Raw genomic sequence first — 17,629 nt, forward strand, 5'->3', positions numbered from 1 at the left:
TGGGTTTTGTATAAAGTCTTATCAGATTGAGGAAGTTCTCCTACATTTCTATTTCTCTGAGAATTTTTATCATGAAGGTTTAAATTTTCTCAAATTCTTTCTCTGCATCTATGAAATTTATCATATAATTTGTCTATTTTTAGTCGGTGAATATGGTGAATTACATCAAATGATTTCTGAGTGTTGAGCCTTCCTTGCATTCCTGGGGTAAACTTCCCTTTTTCATAATGTATTTATAATTTTTATACATGAGGAAGATTGTGTCTATACTAATAAGTCACACTGTTCTGTTTTTTTTTTTTTTTTTGAGACGGAGTTTCACTCTTGTTGCCCAGGCTGGAGTACAATGGTGCAATCTTGGCTAACCGCAACCTCTGCCACCCCAGTTCAAGCAATTCTCCTGCCTCAGCCTCCCGAGTAGCTGGAATTACAGGCACACGCCACCATGCCCAGCTAATTTTTTTGTATTTTAGTAGAGATGGGGTTTCTCCATGTTAGTCAGGCTGGTCTCAAACTTCTGACCTCACGTGATCCGCCCGCCTTGGCCTCCCAAAGTGCAGGGATTACAGGCATGAGCCACTGCATCTGGCCTTGTTGTTTTCTTTCTCTGAAATCTGTCATGACAGTGCTGGTCTCATAAAATGAATGTGAAACAGTCACTCCTCTTCAATTTTCTGAGAGACTGTATAGAAATGACATAATTTGTCTATGGCCATACAACCCTGACGGTGCCCGATCTTGTCCCATCTCAGAGGCTAAGCAGGATTGGGCCTGGTTTGTACTTGGATGGGAGAAATGACATAACTTATTTTTTAAATGTTTAGTTAAATCTGTCAGTAAACTTAAGTAAGCCCATTGTTTCCTTGTTTGAAGTGTATCAACTACAAATTCAATTACTTTAGTATACATAATTCTATTCAGATTCTTCTTGAAGGACCATAGGTAGTTAATCTACCACTTATGTAGCTTTTCCTTTATTCCTGAATTTCCAACTTTCCCTCTGATACTGTTTCTATTCAATCTGAAAATTTTCCTTTAGATTTCTTTTAGAAAAGGTAAGCTAGTAACAAATTCTGTTAGTTTTCCTTCATCTGAAAATGTCTATTTCACCTCCATTTTTAAAAACTATTTTCACTGTAGAGGATTGACAGTTTTCTCCCCACTCCCCACCCCCCTACACACACACTTTGAAGACTTTCTTCCACTATCTTCTGGCCTCCATGGTTTCTAACATAAAACCTCTAATTATTTGAATCATTATTCCTCCTGTAGGTAACGTGTCATATTACTCTAGCTACTTCCAAGATATTTTCATTATTTGTTTCTTAGTTGTTTTTAAGTATCTAGCAGTGTGTTTCTCTGAGTGCTCCTGTTTGGGGTTCACTGGACCTCTTGAATCTACAGATTTGTCTCTCACTGAATTTGGGAAGCTTTTGGCCATTATTTCTTCAAAAGTTTTTTTCTGGGCCATGCGCGGTGGCTCAAGCCTGTAATCCCAGCACTTTGGGAGGCCGAGGCGGGCGGATCACGAGGTCAGGAGATCGAGACCATCCTGGCTAACACGGTGAAACCCCGTCTCTACTAAAAAAATACAAAAAACTAGCCGGGCGAGGTGGCGGGCGCCTGTAGTCCCAGCTGCTCGGGAGGCTGAGGCAGGAGAATGGCGTGAACCTGGGAGGCGGAGCTTGCAGTGAGCTGAGATCCGGCCACTGCACTCCAGCCTGGGCGACAGAGCCAGACTCCGTCTCAAAAAAAAAAAAAAAAAAAAAAGTTTTTTTCCTGCACCAATCTCTTTGTCCTCTCCTGGGATGCCAACATGTGTTAGACTTTACTATACTGTCCACCAAATCCCTGAGACTATTCATCTTTTTCAATTTTTTTTTTCTTGTCCTGCACACTGGATAATTTATAATGATCTATCTTCAGGTCACCTCTATTTTGCTATTGAACCAATTCAACAAATTTTTAACTTCAGGTATATTTTTCAGTTCTAAAACTACATTTTTTTTTTATTTTCTATTTCTTGACTAAGAACTTCTATCTCTCTATTCATTTGAAATTTGTTTACTTAATGGGGCATAGTTAAAATAGCTGTTATCAAGTCTTTAATAATTCCAATATCTGAGTCATCTCAGGGTTGACATTAATTGTTTTTCCTTTGACAAATGGTCATATTTTTCTGATTATTTTGTGTCAAGTAATTCTGTATTATATTCGGGCCATTTTGAACATAATGCTCTACAGCCTTAATGATTCCAGCTGCAGTTCAGTTTTCAATGCCTTTTCCATGGTACCTTGGGTCTATCCCACAGATGTCCATCTCAGGAAACTCACATTTGTATAGTTCATACACAAAATTAATGAATCGCTTCCCTAGGTTTCTCCTCTCCTGGACTCCCCTATACTCTCAGACTAGCTGTGGCTCCTCTGCCCAGCTCTGACCAAAACCAAACAGAGTTTCTCCTTGTCTATTATCTGCCTGCACTGCCATCACCACAGAGCTCTGAACCTGGGACAAACCTGTAAGAAAAAAGGAGAATCAAGACAAGGATTTCTCCACCCACCCCATCCCATCACACTCTTCAAAACTATAGGGGCCCATTTTCCTGATTCTTCTTGCCAGAAATATGAGGTTTCTACTATAGATTTTGACAACTGTGCCACCACTGATCTCCCATTCTACAGCTGGGGCCTGCCTTTGAGGCAAAGCTGTGAAATAAAAGAAACGAAAAGGGAAAACTCACACCAGTGTAGGTCACTTCTCCAAAGTTTCACTTCGTTCCATAATGTGCCTGCTTTTATTTAATTTCGAGAGGCCTCGGGTAGTTATTGTCTGTATTTTATTTAGAGGTTTCAGCTGTAATCAATACAAGAGATAGGCTCTAGTAGACTTGCTCCATCTTGGCCTGAACCTGTAGCTCCATCAGTAGATTATTCTTCATAAGACTCTTCAATGGAATTCGTTATCTTGCCATAGTTAACGTCTCATAAACAAGAGGCCAAAAAGTCAAGGTTTTCAGGGAAAAAATTAAGAGTAGATAGGCTGAAGATATGCATGTCAGTTCTATTCTTAAATGTAATAAGATAATGAAAATGCAGAAAACACAAAAGACAGGAATAATCTATAACAAAAACTAATTTTCAAAAGTTGGGAAGAGCTGAATATTCCACACAGTAATTACAGATTTTTTTTATAAATTTAGAAATTAACTGTACGAAATATTTTCATTTCTCAGGAAATAATTTTGGTTTTTTTCCCACAGCTTCAGAATCTTCGTGATAAGCTCCTAGGTATCACTTGTGGCACCCAACTTCCCAGCTTGTTATCTATATGAACTGAGCTCAACCCCTGTTAGTCGCTGAAGGTCTTACATTATTTACATATCGTCATATCCCTCACAGGGCCAAACACGGAAGCTTAAGATCAGTAGATGCCTGGTGAGTAAGTCACTCCACGCAGTGCAGGTGACAAGTGGTTGTCTTTTCCCAGACCCTCTGCTCCCTCTTCCTCTTCCTCACCTAAACATTAAGAGAAGCAAATTCCACGATCTTGTAAATCCCTTGTGGATACCAATATGTATGAAGCTAAATTTGTGAACTTTTCAGAAGTGTCAGCCAAGTGGCGACAGGCAGCATGTTTGGTAAAATCTTTTTATCACAGTAATATTAGCCAGTCAGGACAGACAGGGGGTTGTTTCAGCAGAAGCCATGAGGCTTAACAGGGTGCATATGGGAGCCACAGCCAGACCTTAGGAGCATCAGCAATGCCAACAGACATCTAGGAAGGCCAATCAGCCAGGCGGCACCACCAGGCATTAATCAAGCTGACACCCAACTTACACCAGCCCCATGCTCCAACAGCAGACGCCAACAGAATGCCAAGAACAGTTATATCTCAGGGACACAAAGGAGCTGGCTGCCCATCCACTCACAAGACTAGTGAGGACGAAAAAATGCCTACTCTGACAGGAGAGCCTCCCCTGTCCTTCTCTGCCAAGGTTAAGGCGCCCAGACCACTCACCATATACCCAGAGGCTACCTTGAAAAACAGAGAGAAATATAGAGACTGGGCTCTTTTACTAAAAGACACTAAAACATTAACTAGAGAGACTTTTTAAATTCCTATATTAGAATAACTTTACTAAAGGGTGCTTCTTCCCCCCACTCCTTTTTTTTTTATTGGCCATTCTGCAGGATAGCGGTTCATGTAGACAAACATCAGATCACTTAGAGAAAAACAAAGAAGCTACATTTTCTTTCCATATTTGAGCATAATATGAGTTAAATTTTAGCAGTCTTCTGTCTTAATCACAGCATAAATGTTAACTATTGTGTAAGTGGTAGGATACAGTTTTATGCATTCAAGCTTCACAGACTGACTATTCAAAGCCCTACCCACTCCCACCCCTGGCAAGCTGGGAGATGCTATAACCACAGCTGAATTGAAATAGTCAAGCTCCCTCACAGCCTAAAAGCCCAAACAAGGTAGTGTTACAAGCATCTTACCAGTCCCAAGGGAATTATTAGGCTGCCTTTTCCTACACTGTTATTTCATCATTCCTCACCAATTCTTCCCTGACTCTCTGCTTAAAATAAAAGAGCTAGAAACAGTACATTCTGGATAACTTGATTTGGCTCTCTGTTGGAAGGAGATACCATAACTGTTCTTTTTTCCCCCAGAGATAGTACCCTTGACAACCGATTCAGTCACTTTTTTCTAATTATCTATTCGGTTTGGGTATAAAAGCTATTTTGTATAAAATTCTGTTTCTTCAAAGTAGCTTAAAAACCTTGCAACAGCTTCATTTCCCCTCCTGCTTTAAAGATTCTTTCTTAAATGAGAAAAATCCCCTTTACTATTTTTAGAAATGCATTTATATGGAACAAAATTGTGTTTACTTAGAGACATTAAATGGTTTCCTTGCATTATTTTGAAGACATTTAGAAGATAGCAAATTAGAGGGGACTAATGTAGATAGGCTAACACAGGTAGGTATCAGTAGCCTTTAAATGTCAAAAAGGTTATTAAAAGGAACACAAAATTGGGTTCTCACAAATGAATGGACAATGTAAGAATCAAGAGGGCACTTGAATAAAATGGATAGAAATAAAGCATCATAGAACTAAGAATGACATGAAAGCATGGATTTTTTTTTTTTTAATATAAAATGCAAGAGCAGTAAGTTACCGAAAGCAGTAATAACATGGACTGGAGACATCATGGAAGTTTTGTGGTCAAGGCAGGACTTGGGCTTCCCCTTGAGGGTTGGGTAGAATTTGACTGGGAAAAGGCAAGAAGAGCAGAGGAAAGAGCAAGAGTATCACACTGGCATGAGGAAGTAAAGAGGTGTGGGCTACAGGTGAAAAGAATGGGATAGGATCATGCATGTGCAACCACAGAAAGTACTGTGACAATGCAACTGAATGAGGACAATGTCCATGGACATCTTTTCTCTGATCATAGTTTATTCCAAGTCTAGATAAGCCAAAGCTTAGCTCTCCAAAATTAGGCCAAAAACATTCTACCATAACATAAAAGTTGGCTTATGATTGTAGTATTGAAAAAAAAAAAAAAAAAAGGTATATACTGTCTCTCTCTAGAAGAGACCTGCAATGGTTCAATAATTTTATCTTTATGTATTTAGTACTTTAGAACAGACAGGTCCGTAGGTTCCCCAATGACAATGTTTCTGTATAAGTCAGTTACTACTCCCAAATGCACAAATTGACACCAACAGAAAAAACTTGCTGATAAACATGGCATGCTATATAGCAATTCTCAACTCCAGACCCTAAGATTTGTGTTTACAGTGATCAGTATGACAAAAGACTGCAAGTAATCTGGAGTTACTATTAGGAAGAAAATTTAAAAATTTTTCATTTTTAGAAATTAGAGTAGACCCAGGGTTTCTCTATAACAAGGTCATTTCACTGGCATTCCAATTTGTTTTCCGAATGGGGGAGAAGGAGGTGGAGTTAAACCACGAGGACAGCTTGCAAGTTTATTTCCACAGTCCTATGCCCCGGTGAATCTGGGCATGCCCATGGGATTATGCACACCTCCATCTTGTGTGCAGGACAGGAAAGGCTGAGAGGAGCTGCTGGAGAACATCAGTCCCAAACAGTCACAGCCAGCCACAGCCACCTCCGGTTTAAAACTATGTCACTCCTTTTTAGGAAGCTTGTTAAAGTTCATTGAACTGCTCCTTGACTTTTCTCAGGACTCTTTTGACCTATATTAAGAGCATATCACAATAAAGGACATTTCCTAGAGTCAGACCAATTGAATGATATCTGAATTCTGCTTTCCTATTGCAAGGCCCTTTATAGACAGTGGTGATGGGAAATCCGTAATCATTTCACTAGAGCTTAACACTTTTATAGTTTCTGTTTATAATTTTATAGGAAGGGGTCCTAGAATGATCCCCTTAACTTCTGGGGAAGGACACATAATATCAGGTGTTAAAAGCACAGTCATTAAAGCCAGATACACACAGATTCAAACACTAAAACTCCACTTAATCCTTGTGTGACCTTGGACGGGTTACCCGATCTCTGACCTAATTTCCTCTCTTATTTAATAGAGATAATAATAGTACCTGTCTTATAACATTCTCCTGAAAGTAAAATAATGAATATAAAGCATTTAGCACAGTGCCTGACATAAAATACATTCTCTACAATCAACCTTTCTATTAGCACAGTCTCATTAATATTCTGAAACTTATTTATTCTCCTAAAAACAGTCCATATTAACTATTCAGTATTGTCATTTAACATATTTTATTTTTTCTCTTTTTTTATTTTTCTGGGTACATAGTAGGTATATATATTTATGGGGTACATGAGATGTTTTGATACAGGCATGCAGTGTGAAATAAGCACATCAAGGAGAATGGGATACCTATCCTCTCAAGCATTTATCCTTTGAGTTACAAAGAATCTAATTGCACTCTTTAAGCTATTTTAAAATGTACAATTAGGTTATTATTGAGTATAGTCACCCTGTTGTGCTATCAAAGAGTGGGCCTTATTCATTCTTTCCAACATTTTTGGTAACCATTAACCATCCACGCCTCCCCACTAACCCACAATTACCCTTCCTAGCCTCTGGTAACCATCCTTCTACTGTGTTCATGAGTTCAATTGCTTTCATTTTTAGACCCCACAAATAAGAACATGCAAAGTTTGTCTTTCTGTGCCTGGCTTATGCCATTCAACATAATGCCCTCCAATTCCATCCATGTTGTTGCAAATGACTATATCTCATTCTTTTTCAAGGCTGAATAGTACTCCATTGTGTATATGTACCACATTTTCTTTAGTCATTCATCTGTTGATAGATGTTGAAGTTGCTTCCAAATCTCAGCTATTGTGGACAGTGATACAATAACCATAGGAGTGCAGGTATCTTTTTTATATATAACCCTTCTTTTGGGTATACACCCAGCAGTGGGACTGCTGGATACTATGGTAGCTCAATTTTTACTTTTTTGAGAAACTTCAAACTGTTCTCCATAATGGTTGTACTAATTTACATCCCCACCAACAGTGTACAAGGGTTCCCTTTTCTCTACATCCTCCCCAGCATTTATAATTGCAGTCTTTTGAACATAAGCCATTGTCTTTTGAATATAAGCCATTTTAACTGGGGTGAAATGATATCTCACTGTAGTTTTGATTTGCATTTCTCTGATGATCAGTGGTATTGAACACCTTTTCATAAACCTGTTTGTCATTTGTATGTCTTTTTTTGATAAATGTCTATTCAGATCTTTTGCCCATTTTAAAATTGAATCGTTAGATTTTTTCCTATAGAGTTGTTTGAGTTCCTTATATATTCTGGTCATTAATCACTTGCCAGATAGGTAGCTTGCAAATATTTTCTCCCATTCTGTGGGTTGTCTCTTCACTTTGTTCATTGTATCCTTGCTGTGCAGGAAGATTTTCAACTTAATGTGATCCTATTTGTCCATGTTTGCGTTAGTTGCCTGTGCTTGTGGAGTATTGCTCAAGAAATTTTTACCCAGATCAATTTCCTGAAAATTTTCCCCAATCTTGTAGTTTCATAGTTTGAGCTCTAAAAGTCTTTAAACCATTTTGATTAGATTTTTATATATGGTGAGAGACAGGGGTCTAGTTTCATTCTTCTGCATATGGATAGCCAGCTTTCCCAGCACCATTTATTAAAGAGACTGTGTCTTCCCCAGTGTATGTCTTGGTACCTTGTTGAAAATGAGTTCACTGTAGGTGTGTGGGTTTGTTTCTGGGTTCTCCATCCTGTTCCATTGATCTGTGTGCCTGTTTTCATGCAATTACCACACTGTTTTGGTTACTATAGCTCTGTAGCATAATCTGAAGTCAGGTAATGTGATTCCTCCAGTTTTGTTGTTTTTGCTTAGGGTAGCCTTGGCTATTCCGGATCTTTTGTGGTTTCATATAAATTTTAGGATTGTTTTTTCTATTTCTGGGAAGAATGCCATTGGTAGTTTGGTTGGGATTGCACTGAATCTGTAGATTGCTTTGGTAGTATGGATATTTTAACAATATTGATTATTCTAATCCATGAACATGAAATATTTTTTCCTTTTTTGGTGTCCTCTTGAATTTCTTTCATCAGTGTTTACAATTCTCATTACAGAGATCTTTCACTTCTTTGGTTAGTTCCTAGGTATTTAATTTTATCTGTGACTATTGTACATGCTGGTGTAAATGGTGGGGGCAAGGTGGTATCAGTGACTCAGGACTGTTTTTTCTATCTCTTCAGTGCTCCTTTCAGCAATATGGAACTAAAACTAGGTATTATGAGTGCTCACCTGATTTTTGGTTCTTGCGAAAGTGTTTTTTTCTGTGTAGGCAGTTATTAAATTAGTGTCCTTGCCTGGGGGACAATTGGGGGAGACTTCAATTCCCTCACCTTGCTCTGCCTCCTTCTCAACAGTCAATTGTCATTTTTCTTTAACTAATAAGAGTTGCCCTTGTTATGGTTATACAGGTATTTCTCTCTGAACCTACTTTCTTATCTATGACATAAAGACCACACCACTTGGCCTGCTAATATCACGGAATTGAAAGAGTCAACAATATGGGAAAGCATTCTGGAAACTGAAGTGTTCTGCATAAGTAAAAGTTTTTAACTGATATTTTAATCCATAACTCATAATTCTAAAATAAGCTATCACCGTGGATAAACAAAGGTATGTCAGAATCACCACATCATGACTCAAGTCCTGTTCCCAAGCCTTCCCTAATTAATTTTAATTCATTTTAATCATATAGTGACTCAGTATCTTCATGCGATAATGATTCACGTGTTTTAATTTGCCAAATGTTGCTTCTAGATTATTTTCAGAAACATTCTGTTGAGCTCTTAGGAAAGTCACGACTTGGATAGCAAATAGGATGGGAGTTATTATTTTATTCCAACTTCAGCCCAATCATATGTTTTTTCCTAATTTAGATCACCTACTCCTATAATGATGATAATTTAGAAACCACATGGTACAGATGGTGAGGCATGGGCTTCTGGGATTTGAATACCAGTCATTTATTAGCTGGATTTAATTTTCCACAATTTATTTTATCTTTCTAAATGTGCATCTGAAAAATGGGGACAGTAACTCCCTCCTAAATGAGACAGTGATCTTAAAGAGCAGAATATAGTCCCTGGACATGGTAAATGTTGTCTAAGTGTAAGAATACAATGGCACAAGACAGCATCTACTTACAGCTCACAGATGCCAGCTCTAGCAGGAATGAGAGGCACAAGTTGCAGTAAAAGTTTGACACCATTTTGCCATTCTTCTTCTCTTTCAAATTCACAGTACAAGTAGCTACATTCATCAGAGGAAAACTGGTAGAAAACATAAGTATCTTGAAAGTATAGATGCTGGTCCACTGTTTGAAACAAAAAAATGTACAGGTCAGTTTTTTAAAGGATATTCCTCAGACAGCAATAATCCAAATGATAAACTGAAAGCCCTAATAATTGGGAGAAATCAGGGTTAAGACTATAATTACACATTCTAAGCTCATTCATGTTTATAATCCCATTGAAGTAGAAAGGACTTACTGGCTAGTCTATTTTTACTACTAGAAGTTCTGGCCAGCATATTCACATGTATTTTATATTTTTTCTACTTCAGAGACAGGTGCAGATAAAATCAATAACAATTCAAAGAGGATAGGGAGAAATCTTTTTTAGTGTCCCAAAGCAAATTAGTATATTGAATTAATTTAGTAATACAGAAATACAACACAATGGCAAGTTTTAGATCAATGGTTCTCAACTAAGGGTGACTGTGCCTCCCCCAGGGGATATTTGGTGATGTCTAGACATTTTTGGTTGTTACATTTGGGGGGCAAGGTGCTACTGGTATTGGAGGGTGGAAGAAAGGGATGCTGTTCAAAAAAAAACACAAACCCTACAATGTACAGGACAGCCCTTCACAACAAAGAATTATCTAACCCAAATGTCAATACTACCAAGGTGGGGAAATAGTGCTTTAAAGGAATCACGAGCTAGAGATTTTTCCAAAAAGCACTAGTACAAAATGTTTTGCTAACCAAAACCCTGAAACTATCAATATGCTAATAATACCTCCATTCCTCAAAGGTAGTTAACTAATTTTATAAATAAGAGTATTAGGTGCTAGGTACTATTGACTAAGATTACACCCACATCCATATCTGTACCATTCTTTCACAACAGGACTAGGGGTATGCCCTTGATATTTATTACCTATAGGAAAAAAGGGCTTTTCGGTGACCATCTAGCAGCTGAGAGACTAGGCTAAATAAAGAATCCAGATTGCTCAGTTTCTAATCCTTCAATTCTCTCGGCTCAACTAAGAAAAGAGATATCCATCATCTATTTTAGTTCCCAGTTAACATTTATTTTCTGTTCAGTCTAAACAGCTAATTTTCATAGGTCATATCTCTAAGTGTTCATGATTACTTAGTGAATTAAAATGGCATAACATCCCACTCATAAAATCAGTTTCTGATGATTATCCTAAGTACAAGATAAATCACACACTAAAGATGTCACTGATTTTGAAAAAAGTTTGTAAGCAGCATTTTTGAGTTCAGAAGAAAGGAGGTAGAGGAAGGACTCCTACAGGTATTATTAGTCTATGAATCAGCAAGTATCTAATAATTTTTACAAGAAGTCTAAGAGACATAAGTGAATCAAAAGATGACCTGTCACTTAGAAAATAAGAGAGAATACAAATATTTATCTTCAAAAATAATTTCCATCCAGATTGTAACATCCTCTAGAAAATCAAGTGTATTTTTGTCTGATAGCTTAATAAAATAATGATGCCGTGCCTTCAAGACATAATACTAACCTGATAACATAATTCCCATGTCCAGTAGGAGTTGCCAGACTCCTATGGCCATAGATCTGCACTGGACAAAAGGACAGTGTTCTAGAAGCCAGTCTACCAGTTCTGACCCAACGCAGCTCCTCCTGAACAAAAGCAAAGCCATTCACAGTAAGATATTGCTGACATTCGTTTGCCAAAAAAATTGATATATAATACCTTTCCTTTCATGTGCTTGCTTTTTTTAAACAAGCAACCCAAGAATAAATGGCATTACCTCTTATTCATCTTTCAGATTAAAGTTCAAATATCGCTTCCTTAGGGAAACAAGAGTCAAATTGTCTTCTAATTTTTCATCAAATCACTTAACATTTAATAAGTATATATCTTTACAAATGAACAATATCTGCTTCTCCCACTAGAGAAAAATTTTCAGGAGAGCAGGGACTTTATATAACTCACTATTAATTCCCAACAAACAGTCCACAATACACAGTAAGTTCTCAAAATATACTTGTTTGAAAAAAGAAGGAATACATTTAGCAGCCTTTTATATAAAGATAATGCTTTTACCTTGGTAAGCTACATGCCTCAAGTTGGTGGTGATAAACTTTGGTTCAACTATTTATAGATTTTTATCTAGTCCTTTTGAGAACAAAATAATTTCAAGGTTAGACAAAACTGGGACCATAGTCAGTAGTATAGAGTTTTGTTTGCTACTCTTCAAACAAAGACTGAACCCTAAAGTTTACTCTAAGAACAATAAATTTGATTGTTAATCTTTTTAATATAATCCATGTAACTAGTTAAGCAGCCCAGGTCACATAACCATAAACCCAGATGTGTTGGATTCCACTAACCATGCATGAGAAATTACCTTTGTAATCTGTCTTAAAACACACAACTATATTCAAAAAAATGTCATAACCTGGGTATTACAGGCAGTATCATCATGCCTACTTTTCAAATACAGATGAGCCTCAGGGGGAAAACAAAAAGAAAAACTTCTGAAATGTTTTGTCATTTGCAGAAATTTTATCAAATTTCACTCTCCCTTATGAGAAAAGATCATGAAAAAATTTTTTTTTTGCGTCAGGGTCACGCTCTGTCACCCAGGGTGGAGTGCTGTGGTGCAACCTCAACTTACCGCAAACTCTGCCTCCTAGACTTGAGAGATCCTCCCACCTAAGCCTCCTGAGCAGCTGGGAGTACAGGTGCTCACTACTGGCTAATTTTGTTCTTTGTAGAGACTGAGTTTCGCCATGTTGCCTACACTGGTCTCCAACTCGTGAGCTCAAGTGATCCACCTGCCTCGGCTACCCAAACTACTGAGATTATAGGTATGAGCCAAGTGCCTGGCCAAAATGTTTTTTTTTAAATAATGTATCATATGATGACTATCTTTATATGCAGTACTGAAGGACCAAGAGATGCCAACATTTATTTGTATTTCTAAAGTAGAAAAATACTACCTATTTTGTTTTCTTATGATTGGCATAGTTACAAATACCCTAGAATCACACCATAACCAACAATATGAACTGCCACGGATGCTACATTTTCTGGGGTGAAGAAAAATAAAGTAGTAAACTTTTCTGCTGAGATATTTGATCAAAAATCCTAGCTTTTCATCAAAAGCTAGAATATATTTGGTGAAGTGTCACATTTGAAAGATACTCTAAGGCAATTAAGCCAATTCTAGACATGTTCAGTTGCATGTTAGCGTAAGACAGCATAAAGATTAACAGTCACATATATGGATTTTTTTTAGAGAAAATGAGAAAACAGATGGCAACAAAACAGGCAATTAGATCAAACAGTCAAGATTAACTTCTAATTCTACAGGATACCTTTCATGTTAAAGGTTCAAAGTGTTAATTAACTAATTAATTCCTCAACACCTCTGCCAATTAGCCAGCATCTCAGGGCTTTGAAAGCACTTTTATCTCATGGATTTAATACTGTATCATCTTAATTCATATTCTCAAAACAATGCAGCTCCTTAGCCTGCTCTGAGTGTCTGACATCACCTGGACTATGAAAGCACACAATAAAACATTCACTAAACAAACTAAACTGTCAAACTGCAAAGGGGGCTAGATGGATACAGCTGCTTGTTTGTTCCCAGGTGATAAGGAAGAAGCTTCTTAGAACAGGGCTCTCAAAACACTGCTTAGGAGTCACCTGGGTGATGTTCTTAAAGTATAGATTCTGACGCGGTAAGACTGGGTGGGACCTCAGATTCCGCATTCCTTTTTTTTTTTTTTTTTTTGAGACTGAGTTTCACACAAGTTGCCCAGACTGGAATGCAATAGTGCGATCTCGGCTCACTGCAAACTCTGCCTCCCGGGTTCAAGTGATTCTCCTGCCTCACCCCCCAAGTAGCTAGGATTATAGGCATCTGCCACCACGCCCAGCTAATTTTTATATTTTTAGTAGAGCTGGGGTTGCATCATGTTGGCCAGGTTGGTCTCGAACTCCTGACCTCAGGTGATCCACCCGCCTTGGCCTCCCAAAGTGCTGGGATCATAGGCATGAGCCACCATGCCCGGCCAGATTCCACATTCCTAACAGGCTCTCAGGTGGTGCTGGTGACCTCAAAGCCCCAATCCCCCAGATCTCCCTTCTCAATGGGAAGGGCTCACTCTGTTTTGGGGAGGCAGGGCTCTGACTCAATATGGCAGAACACAGCACTGTCAGGACAATATTAATTAAAAACTGAGCCCAACTCTCAGAGCAAGCTACTGTTTCTGTTGCACGTGATCCCTTTCTATTCCCCCCACTGGCTTTATCAAGTTATGTTTTAAATCACTTATAAGGATCCACCCACCCCGGGGCAAACATTAGGAGTAAATTATACACTATCATTTATATCACCAAAGCACACAAAATGAGGTGGCATTGTCTCTGCATTTAACGCCTTGTCCCCATGCCTGCTACAATCTGGTTAAAATACCTAAATCCACAGGACTTAGGGGAGAGCAGTGAGGAAGAAAACAGAGACGGTTGGAACAGAGCAATCTAAACACAGACAGCAGTTCCTACCCACAGTATATTTTCAGTCTCGCACTCAATCCAGAAACTGCTCCAAGTACATGCAGATCTAACTCCAGTTTCAATACTAGGTAGAAACATTGTGATATGGAAGTGATCAGCTCAAAGCCCATGTGACTGCTTAACAAAACATGAATTTACCCAATCTCCAGAGTGGAAAATTTGATTTATCTTAGCATCCTCCTGTCTCTACTTAGACTTTTAGCAATTAATTCATAGTAATGCAGACACTAATTTTTAAAATAAATCAGGTGATGGTATTTAGTGATGCATTTGTGCAAAACAAATGATGTCTCAAAAACCAGTGTGATTCTTCCTACAGTACAAAGTGAATAGAAAGCATTTCAAAGTTTTGAAAGTGAGTTCTCATGCAGTATATGGGGAATATTTTACCTCAATTTACTACCAGACAAATGAAAATGATTCATCCCTAGGTAATCACGTGAGCATTTCATGTTTAAACCCAGAATATTAATCAGTCCTTAGATTAGAAAAGAATAGTGGTCCTGGCCGGATCACAGGAAAACACATGCTCTCCCCATTCTATTCCCATTAAATCCTAAATCTGTTCTAATTTGGATAGATGGCTTTCTTCCATGAACCTGATTAATGTTCATCTCCCAGTCCTTTTTCAATCTCTATCCATGGAGATCCAATAAAGAGGAAAAAAATGAGAATAATGATCAGTGTTACACATGGCCTCATGTAAATAAAATGAATCCTGTGAGCTTGCTCATGACTATACTCAAAGATTTACAAATATAAATTTAGTCTTTTAAAAAAGGAGAAGTCAGATGTTTCTAAAGGTGATGCCATCATCTATTTTTTAAAGTGAGTTTCTATGTGAAGTAGTCCAACCACCACAGCCCTTTAACTCCCTGTCCTGTCTACTTGGTCTGGGCTCTAACCTCATGGTTCTCAGACCTAGGCCTATGAATCCCTAATGGGAGGAAAACGGTAGATCTTGGAGCTTTTTAAAGAGCTCCATGACTCCATACACACAAAAGCATTATTTGTAAACAGAATAGGCATGTCTAGCCTATGGCATATTTTCCAAAACCTATGTAAATGCTAATGTGATTGGTTAAATGTGCTTAAAGTGTTAATTCACTGGGGTTTCTCATCACACTTTGGATTTGCTCAATTAATGGCTCAGAAGAATATAGATTCTGCCAAGTTTGTGATGTTAAAAAATGGTTGCAGGGAATGGTTACTGACTGAAAAGAGGCATGAAGGAACTTTCTGAGGTATGAAAATCTACTATATCTGGATAGTGGCTAAATGGATAATGATTACACAGGTGTGTAATAAACAGAAGTTCAAGCTGTACATTTAAGATTTGCATATTTTACTATACAAAAATTATGCCTCAGTACAAAGGGAGTCGGTGGTCTTACTCTGATAGTCTGGGGATTACTATCCCAAAATCCGAAGCCATGATAAAATATTTTCCATCTCCAGCAAACAGAAAAAACAGAAATATTACAATAAGTTTATCATAAAGCTAAGTTTATTTAACATAAAGGAACATCCTTTATTCTGAGAACTTTCTACTTTTCGGGTGTCATGAATTCTGAGTACTCTTCCTACTTTTGATGGGTATTACATGCCATTTCTTTGAAATAGAATGGTGATAACAAGTGGTAGTGGTTTTTCTTTTTGTTTTCTGTCATAGTTTTGGTATCATTTGGTGTGGTTTAATATCTTTATCTGGCAAAACAAAAAGCTAATAATTTGCTTTTGGTTTTTTTCTTTAACTTGTTCCATAAAATGAAAACATACACACCAAATTTTCTAAGTGACCATGCCCTTGGTCCAGCTGTACTTTAAAACTGGCCATTTACCCAACTGTTTACTCTCATACCTCTGTCAAGGTAGACACCTGCCATCCCTATACCAACCTGTCTCTCCCTGCTCCTTACACACTCAAGGAGGAGGCCCACTCTCACCTGGAGAGTTAGAGCAGGTCTCTGCCCAAGGCATCCTTTCAGGGCCTCAATAAGGTCCCTAAAGAGGGGATCTATATTTATTAAAGTCCCTAATGTAGCACCACCCCCTCACCCGCTGCAAAATATCACGTCTCAGAGGAAGCAGAGCAGAGACTGTCTCAGGAGCCCATCCACACTTGGGGCTGGAAATTCCATACCCTAACTTCAGAACAGGAGTCAAACTGTAAACAAATGCATGACTAAGTTTAATGAAGAGTCACCACCAGTTTCCTCAATAGAACAAACAAACCCTCCTACTACTGATATTGTCCACCTCTCTTTGATCAAGGTTACAATTTTTAACACAGGGTGGGTTTTTTTCCCTCAAAGAGAATTTCTGACAAGGTGTTAGAAAACTGTGTTACCTGTAAAACCCCTTGAGGTTCACTCTGTCCTTTATCAGGTCAGCTGCTTGAACGATAATAATATTCCTCAGCGCTCTTCCTGCACAAGAAGAATTCTCTCCATAAATCTAAATGGAAAAGACAAACAGTCACTGTAAATATAGAATAATGTGACAATTTGTGAGCTACCAATAGCATACTCTCTTTCTATGTATATGTATATATATGATGATAACCAAGTCCATAAGGTTGAGACATATTTTAGCCAATATAGCTATAAACCTATAACTATCTTACTTTATTTTAGCTACCGGTCCACTTACACTACTAAGCTATCACTATTCTCCAAATGCTAACCTGCTTTATTTAACTACAGCTATAAATAATTTTCTTTTATACAAAGTTTTCAGTGTAAATCATCCACTATTTTTTAAATACAATATTTATATCAATACAGCAAATTGAAGAATTTATATTATGTATTAAGTCTGCATATTGATAATGCAAACACACACAGGTCTTGGAAGATGGAAAAACAATTTTCTTCCCTATCTAGCGAACATCTCGAACCACGACACAATTTGACAGCAGGCTGCTTTACTCTTAAGCTTCATTCAACTGCAGAGTTCACAGCCAATTCCAAGCATCTGGTTTCATCTACTTCACAATTTCATCTAGCAGATAAAAATTTCATTTAACTTACTTTTTTTAATCTTCTAATTCTCCCATATGAGTCTCTGGTTCTTAGAGGATGGAGAAGGGTAGTTCTTAGATCTAGAGGGGGCTAGGTCCCACTTTATAATACTACCTCCTACTCTATAACTAGCACCTTCCTCCAAAGCATAATGCTGTTTCACAAGCAAAGGGGGCTAAGTGAAAATAAGCTGCCTTCCTAAGGTTTATGAAAATTTATATT

The 17,629-nt window shown here is 37.8% G+C and overlaps 1 protein-coding gene across 1 annotated transcript in view; it reads right to left on the minus strand.

The window, feature by feature from the left end:
- RAPGEF5 (Rap guanine nucleotide exchange factor (GEF) 5) overlaps positions 1 to 17,629 on the minus strand; it is a 247,962-nt gene that overhangs the window by 191,753 nt on the left and 38,580 nt on the right. Inside the window, exons 3-5 of the mRNA XM_011973915.1 lie at positions 16,735 to 16,841; positions 11,352 to 11,473; positions 9,729 to 9,897 (exon numbers count right to left, since the gene is read on the minus strand). Of these exons, the coding sequence (XP_011829305.1) occupies positions 9,729 to 9,897; positions 11,352 to 11,403 (221 nt within the window). The 5' untranslated portion in view covers positions 11,404 to 11,473; positions 16,735 to 16,841. The remainder of the gene's footprint in view (positions 1 to 9,728; positions 9,898 to 11,351; positions 11,474 to 16,734; positions 16,842 to 17,629) is intronic.

Source organism: Mandrillus leucophaeus, unplaced genomic scaffold, assembly GCF_000951045.1.
Source record: "Mandrillus leucophaeus isolate KB7577 unplaced genomic scaffold, Mleu.le_1.0 Scaffold140, whole genome shotgun sequence".
NCBI classification, from domain to species: domain Eukaryota; kingdom Metazoa; phylum Chordata; class Mammalia; order Primates; family Cercopithecidae; genus Mandrillus; species Mandrillus leucophaeus.